The sequence below is a fragment of the Oenanthe melanoleuca genome, chromosome 20, assembly GCF_029582105.1.
Source record: "Oenanthe melanoleuca isolate GR-GAL-2019-014 chromosome 20, OMel1.0, whole genome shotgun sequence".
NCBI classification, from domain to species: Eukaryota; Metazoa; Chordata; class Aves; order Passeriformes; family Muscicapidae; genus Oenanthe; species Oenanthe melanoleuca.
The window spans coordinates 7,204,317-7,211,803 of NC_079353.1; the positions used below are offsets into that span (position 1 = coordinate 7,204,317).

Consider the following 7,487-nt stretch of genomic DNA (forward strand, 5'->3'; position numbering starts at 1 on the left):
CACAGAGGGTACAGTGCTATCAGCCAGGTGTGGGGTTCTGTGCCCAGATGGGAGTGTGGTTTCCCCATCTCTCTGGACAGTGGTGTGTTCGCAGCCTGGAATTCCCTTCACTTCCCTTCCCAGCTGGGCGTCCTGCACCCAGCAGCCTTCCTGAGGCTCCCACAATTGTTGCTGTGTCAGGACTGGGGGATTACAGGGGTGATGATGCAAGGATTGATCCCTTTACAGGGGAAAGCAGATACAAGTCCTGGGGTGCTTCTCTCTGTGGCCCCGCCCCTGTGGTTCCTGCTCTTCCTGGTGCAACCCCTCTCTGTGGGGACAGCCAACCTACTGGGACAAGGAAATTGCATCAGGGATTGTGCAACCCCCAGGGCTGGGGGTGCCCCGGGCAGCTGCCCTGACCTGAGTTTCCCTCTGACTCACGAACACCCCAAGGACCTCACAGCCTCCTGTTCCAGATCTGTTCAGACCTTCCTATGGGCCTGGGAGGGGAAAATTGAGGTGCCTGGCGGGGTTCTTGTTGCTTTGGTGGGACCCTTTAGGTGCCCCTCCTCCCCAGGGTCCTGCAGCCCAGGGATTTGGGGCTGGAATGCATTGACCAGCCCTGGGCACAAGTGTGTGCTTTGTGTGTGTTTGCGTGCTCACCAGCACGGTCACAGCTGCGAATGTACCCGGTGTGTCCATCCCTGCGCGTGCCACCCGTGCTTTCCCAGCCCAGCAGATCCCCTGGCAGGGCATGTGTAGGGGGCAGGTGACTTGGGGTATCAGGACGCTGCCAGACACAGCAGCAGGGGATACCCACTGGGGTGGGGGCTCTGGGTCTCTGTAGACGAACTTGTCCATCATTGGATGGGTTCCCTCCATCACCCCCAGCTCCTCTTTATCGTCCCCACTGGTGTCTCCTCCACCGCCCGCCTCCCTCCCAGTCCCGGAGCACGGACGGGGCGGTGGGTCCCTCTCCCGGTGCCCGCTCGCACTGCACGGCCAGTCCTGGACTAACTCGGACAGAGGGAACCGGGGCCGGGGGGCTTTGCTCGGGCCGGGGGCTCTTCTCGGGCCGGGGGCGGCGCGGGAGGCGCTGGGGCTCTTCCCGTGCCGTGTTCCCGGTGCTGTCCTTACCTGTTCATTTCCGCCTGGTGTGGAAGGTGGGGAGAGAGGCTCCGTGTGTGTCCCCACGTCTTTGCCTGAGCCCTGTCCGAGCCCTGTGAGCCCCACGGCCGAGCCCTGGCGATGCAGCCCTGGCCGTCACCCCCTCCCAGGGGACGCGGGGTGGCCACCGGGTACCTGGCCCAGTATTGCTGGAGAAGGCACTGAGGGAGCCTGGAGCGGGGCTGGCAGGGCTGGGCCGCCCGCACTTGTCGAGATGCCGGATGCGGCGGCACCAGGATGCACCGGAGAGCCTCAGGGAGCGCCCAGCCCCCGGGCACCTGCGCCTCAACCGGTCCCTCGGTGTTTTCGTGGGACCTGATTCATCCCGGAAGGGATTAGGGACGGGGGAAATGGGTGACGTTGTGGTGTGACCAGGATCCGAGATGGACACTGGCGTCAGAGCTGGTCCCTGCTGCTCAGTGCCACGTTCAGTCCCAGGGACCCGGAGGACAGGGACCCATGGCAGGACCTGCGGCCCCCGTGGTGTGGGGCACTGCACCCACCTGGCACGGTGAGTACTGGTGCAGGGTAGAGGCACCCTGGGATAGAGGGGCTGTGGTGGGCATTGGGCTGGGGGGTCACTGCTGGGGGCTCCAGCCACCACTGCAGCCATGGCTGGTGGCACTGGGTGTCCCTGGCCAGTGGTCAGCTGCTTTCAAGGCCTCTATAAGGTACATTATGTGGGGCTGTGGTCCCTCTGCTGAGGTTGCCCATGGGCTCTGTATACCCCTGTGGTGCTGAGATGAGGCCCTGGCCCTCTTAGACCTCTAGGTCTGCCAGGCTGGATCCAGGAGGGCAGCTGGACCCCTGTCATCTGTAGCCCATGGCACTGGAGGTGCTCACCCTGGCTAGGGGACAGTCCCAGGGGTCTGGCAGTGCACAGGTTTGGCTCCTTCCCCACGACTGGGGTTTTTCAGAAAGAATTGCACAGTTCTGCTCTCGCTCTGTCTGTACCAACATTTCCATCACTTTCCATGACAGGGGCTGAGCCCACACCCTGGACACCTTGATCCCTACTGAAATTTAGGTAACCCTACATGGGTTTCCCAGAGCCCTTCCCAAAGTGGGAACAGGTGCTGCTCCCTGGTGCCAATGTGTCGAGCCCTATTTGCCGTGGTGCAGGCCCCCTGCCACAGGACCTGCTCACTGTGTCCCGCACTCCTCCATTGCTCCCAGGCAGGGCACAGCTGAAGCTCTTTGTGACCTTGGCTCAGCTGGGTCTCTGTGTGTCCCCATTTGCTGGTCCTGTGCTGCTGTGGGGAGCCCCAGCTGGTGTTCCTGGCTTGTGTGTACCCCCAGAGTGGGGGGCTGGCAGGGGGAGGCGTGGGACCCTGCATTCCCCCACTCCCACGATGGGAACGAGTGCGGAACAATGGGGGATCCGGCTTCCCCTTTGAGTCAAGTGTTGGGCAAGGCTGGGATTTCAGTGGCCAGAGCACTGTCGTGTCCCCATGTGTGCTGCTGATGTCACCAGGGGCTCCCTGTCCCTGATATAAGTCCTGGCTGTGCTGGTGCCCAGCAAGGGGGTCTCTCACCAGCTGTGTGTGTATCCTTCAGACATGTCCTCTGCTCCAGCTTCCAGGTCCTGGGACCAGCCTCAAGGTACTGTATGGCTCTGCCTCTTGCTCCTGCTGCCCATCTGTGTCTCTGCCACTGTCACCAACCCCACCAATCCGGGAATCAAGGCCTGGCTGACCCAGAGGACACTGGAGTTTGGTGAGTCTGTGCTCCTGAGTAGGCAGGGGTGGGGGGAAGCCAGTGGGGAATGATGCCCAGACTGCTAAGGATAGAGAATGAGGGGAACCAGTGGGCATCCCCAGGAATGATGCCAAGTCTTCTGGGAATGGGGGGGTGGAAGGACCATCCTGGACCTGGCTGCTCACTCTCCTGACACCCCAAGTACCCCAGCCCCTTCCTTGGTGTCACCCCAAATTCCCACTTTGCCCCAGGCCGGCGCTTTGGGCTGGAGCTGCTCCAGTCAATGCTGCAGAAGGAGCATGAGCTGAACCTGACAGGTTCCTACAACACCCCACTCCTGGGAACTCTCACCTACACTGTGCCACGGTAAGAGCCACCTGTAGGGTTCTTGTCCCTGTCCCCATCCCTGCCTGTGCCACAGCTGCGAGCACAACTTGCCTGTGCTGTGCAGGATTCACATCCACGAGCTGCAGATGAATGAATCCACACTGGACTTTGCTGAGGACGTGGGGGTGAGGCTGAAGGTGCAGCGCGCCCGAATCCAGCTCAGCGCCGACTGGGCAGCCCAGCTGGGCCCCATGTGAGTCCTCATGGGGACAGAGACAGGATTCAGGGTGGCTCAATGTCATCGCTGTCCCTGTGCTCACCCACTCTGTCCCCAGCCAGGACAGCGGCTCTGTGCAGCTCCGCATGCAGGACCTGGCGGTGGCAGCGGTATTGGGGGTGAGTGAGGATGGCAGTGGCCACCCCACAGTTTGGAGCGCTGGCTGTGACACCCACGGCACTGACCTGCACATGGAGTTTCACCGTGGGTACAGGTGATGCCAAACCCCCTGCTCTGTCCTGTCCCTGGCATGCAAGGACTACTGGTGCCCCAGCCATGGTGGTGGGCTGGGGGAGGCTGGGTAGATGCCACGAGGGGATCTGAGCACCCCACTCTGCCTTACAGCTGGCTCTACAACCTGCTGGCACCTCTGCTTCAGAGAACGCTGCGGCAGCGGCTGAACAAGGAGGTGGGTGCTCAGCCCCTGTATCCTGGGATGTCGGTGTCCCTGTCCCCCCCAGCCCAGTGAGAGGCTTGAAGACCCTCATCCCTGGGCTCACTGACACCCTGCTCTGCTTCCAGCTCTGCCTCGTGCTCCACAGGGGCATTGACAGGCTGGATGCTGTCCTGAAGCACATGGAAGGTTGGTGAGGGGACCCCAGGACTGGGGACAGGCAGGGGACTGTGTGCAGGACTGGTGCCCAACAGGGTCTGCAGGACCCCACTGTGGGGCTAGATCCTGACAGAGCCAGGCTGTGGGAGGGGGCTGGTGGTCTGATTCCCCCTGACCACCCTGATGTCCCTGCAGTGTCCACCCAGCTGGACTCTTTTGCTGCCATCGACTACTCCCTGCTGGGACCGCCAGCCTTCACAGAGGAGTATGGGGACATTGCCCTCAAGGTAATGTCATCCTGGGCATCCCTGGGCCAGATTTGGGACTGGGAGCTTGGCTGATCCTCACATCCATCTGTGTGTCTGTGCAGGGAGAGATCTTCAGAGTGGGCTCGTACCCACAGAGAGCCTCAGCACTTCCTGTAGGACTGCCTGTGGCATTACCCATGGCACTGCCTGTGGCTTTGCCCACGCCTCTGCCCATGACACCACCCATGGAACACGAGCCCATGCTGCTGTTGGCTGTCACTGAGTTCGTTGCCAACTCAGCTGCCTTCACCTACTTCACAGCTGGGGCTCTGCACAGGAAGATCTCCATGGTAGGTATGGCTGGAGAGCAGAGCTGTCCCCCACTGGAGTGCCACTACGGTGTTCCCATCCCTGCTCACTCCCTAATCCCTCCCTGCCTTCCAGCTCCCTCGCCGGTTCCCTCTCCAGCTGAGCACCAAGAGCATGGAAGTCTTCTCCCCTCAGGTGAGTGGAATGGGACACAGCAAGAAGGGGACACAAGATGTGATTGCAGGAGGAGCAGAAGATGTAGTGGGATGCTGGAGAGTGGGACATATGAAATTGTGCAGGACGGACGGGACAGGGGATGGGGCATAGGAAGGATGGGATGCAGGAGGGAAAGGTTGCAGATGGGATGGGACATGGGATGACATAGAGGTCAAATGGGATGCACGAGGAACAGGACGGGGAATGGGATGTGTTGCAGGCAGTATGGGATGCAGACAGAATGGGACATCACAGGATAAGGACATGGGCAGGGCAGGGATGGGCACGTGGGGACCTGATGGTGGGATGGGCATGTGGGGACCTGATGGTGGCATGGCCAGCATGGCCCTGTGCCACCCCTGCCCTGTCCCTCCCAGCTGCAGGAGCGTTATCCAGACCAGCCCATGGAGCTGCACCTCTGGGCCCGCCAGCAGCCCCTGCTCTCCTGCCATCCTGATGCCTTGCACGGGACCCTCTTCAGCTCTGCTGAGGCCTTTGTGGTGCTGCCCAATGCCACCCATGTCCCCACCTTTCTGCTCAACATCGTGAGTGGCTGCTGCTGCTGCCATGGCTCAGGGAACCCCAAAGGACTTGGCTGGGGCTGGTGTGCCTGTGCTCCTGGCTGGGGCCATGCTAGGTGGCACTGGGGGATACTGGGGACAGCTGGGTGATGCTGGCATTGGTCTCTCCAATGTCTCTTGTTGCTGCAGGATGCCAACGTGACAGGGAAGCCAACAATCACCAGGAACAGACTTGGCGGCACCGTGAGACTAACAGGGTTAGTGCTCAACCCTGAGCTCCCCTAGGACACACCTGGAGAGCTCCCCCATTCCCCACCTCTGTCCATTTGCCTCCCTGAGTCCTGTATTGCCTGCTCAGACCCCATCCTGCCCCCAGTTCATATCTGTGCCAGCTGCCCTGGCAGTAGATCCTTAGCTGGACCTGCTCTGCTGGGGATCTGGTCCCACCATGGAGCTCAGCCTGTCCCTACCCTGGGACGGGACAGTTCCCATCCCCGTGCCTGACTTTGACCCTGATCTTGTTATCCAGGCTCCGTGTAACACAAGTGGCATCTAACGTGGGCCCAGTGGAGGTGAGTGGCTGTGCCAGGAAAGCCAAGGGAAGACTTGGGTTCCCCGTCACCTTGGGAGCAGCAGGGTCTGGGGGGAATCTGGGGTGCTGTGGACCCCATGTCTGGCAGGGGTCTGAGCCCTGCCTGCAGCATGGACCCCTCTGCCTGCGCTGTGCTGAGCTCAGGGTCTGCCTGTCCTACAGGTGAAGCGTCTGGAGACTGTGCTGAAGTTTGGGCTGTGGCTTTTTGGGGTTCCCCAGGCAAACAGTAAGTGATATCCCTGTCCTGTCCTCATCCTCCCACAGCTGCACCAGGGCCATCCCCTGCTATGGCTTTGTCTCCCTACAGAGTGGCTCCGGGCTGGCATCCCTCTGCCCCTCCCTCAAGGCTTCAGCCTGCTCAGACCCCGGCTCTCACTGCACCAGGTGGGTGCCACCACTGTCCCCTTATCCCAGGGGCCCCCATGTCCCCTATATCCCCCCTCTCACCCTGACTCCCTACAGGGCTTCGTGCTCATCGCCACGGACCTGCAGTACGAGCCATGAGACCACCTGCCTCGTGGGAACCCGCCAGCCCCCAGCCAGTCGTGTCCCCATCGCCATCCCATTGCCATCGTGCCCCCGTGGCTTGCAAAGCGCCCAACCGCGGTACCCACAGCCCCCATCCCGGGCAGGGATTAAAGCGGGAGCGTAGCTCAGCCCTGTGTGCTGTGGGGTGTCTCGGGGAGCCCCCTCAGCCCCTGTCCCAGGCAGGTCCCGTTCCTGACTCCATCGCTGCGTGCTGTGCTGCGAGGGGCAGTGCCCTGGTGGGGTCCGTCTCCTGTGGGGGCTCCGGGCGGCTGGGGACGGGGCTAGTGGCCCTCTGGGGCTGGGGTTCCTCCATTTCTGGCGGCTGTATTAGTCATGGGGGTCCCTGAGCTCCCGCTCGCCGCAGCGGCCGCAGCAGCCACAGCTCCGCGCAGCTTCTCCCGCTGCCCACGGGATGGTGCTCGTGTCCGCGGGCTCCCAGCGCGTCCCGCCAGCCCATGGAGCCTGTCAGGGCCCGGAAAGGACAGGGGAGGGGGTTCTGGGGAAGGCTGAGCTGGGCGAGTCCTGCCGTGAAAGGGATGTGGGATGGCTCGGTGTTCCCCACGAGTGACATCCCAAAAAAGCCCGAGTGTTTGTGTGGTCCAAACCCTGCTGGAATGAGCCCTGCACAAAGGGAAGGTGCTCTTTTGAGGGATAGCTCTGGGAATACGGGGTCCCAGTGTGGCTGAGTCCCCTGCCCTCCTCCTCCCAATGTGACTATGGGTGCTAAACCCATGTTCCCAAAACCAGCATTCCCACACCTCATCTTAGAGCCCTGGGCTCTCCTGTCCCTATCACCCCTTAGTGCCACACCCACCCTACCACCACCCCTCCGGAGCACAGCAAACTGCCCTTGGAGCACCCCAACCCTTCCCCGGGCAGGGAGAGGACCTCATCCCCATCCATCTATTCATCCATCTTTTCATCCATCTTTTCATCCATCCATCCATCCATCCATCCATCCATCCATCCCACTGAAACCAACTTCTTTGGGCCCAAAGTTACTCAAATAGTTACTCAAATAGTTACTCAAATTCCCGACGATTGCAAAGACCACAGCACCACCAGCAGC

The 7,487-nt window shown here is 61.5% G+C and overlaps 1 protein-coding gene across 1 annotated transcript; it reads left to right on the forward strand.

The window, feature by feature from the left end:
- Window positions 1-1,608: 1,608 nt before the first annotated feature.
- LOC130261399 (bactericidal permeability-increasing protein-like) lies at window positions 1,609-6,545 on the forward strand. The gene is made up of 16 exons (XM_056507567.1): window positions 1,609-1,660; window positions 2,725-2,865; window positions 3,099-3,213; window positions 3,299-3,427; window positions 3,510-3,665; window positions 3,797-3,860; window positions 3,974-4,034; window positions 4,200-4,291; window positions 4,375-4,602; window positions 4,697-4,756; window positions 5,155-5,322; window positions 5,488-5,555; window positions 5,828-5,870; window positions 6,053-6,116; window positions 6,198-6,274; window positions 6,353-6,545. The coding sequence occupies exons 1-16, from the start codon at window positions 1,609-1,611 to the stop codon at window positions 6,392-6,394; spliced, it is 1,560 nt and encodes a 519-aa protein (XP_056363542.1). The 3' UTR covers window positions 6,395-6,545.
- The last annotated feature ends 942 nt before the right edge of the window (window positions 6,546-7,487 follow it).

Bases quoted from the DNA above. Each gene is read 5' to 3' on its own strand.
- LOC130261399 (XM_056507567.1), top strand. From the start codon at position 1,609: ATGGCAGGACCTGCGGCCCCCGTGGTGTGGGGCACTGCACCCACCTGG. The intron at 3,214-3,298 runs GTAAGAGCCACC...TGTGCTGTGCAG, and splicing joins CTCACCTACACTGTGCCACG to GATTCACATCCACGAGCTGC. The intron at 4,292-4,374 runs GTAATGTCATCC...GTGTCTGTGCAG, and splicing joins ATGGGGACATTGCCCTCAAG to GGAGAGATCTTCAGAGTGGG.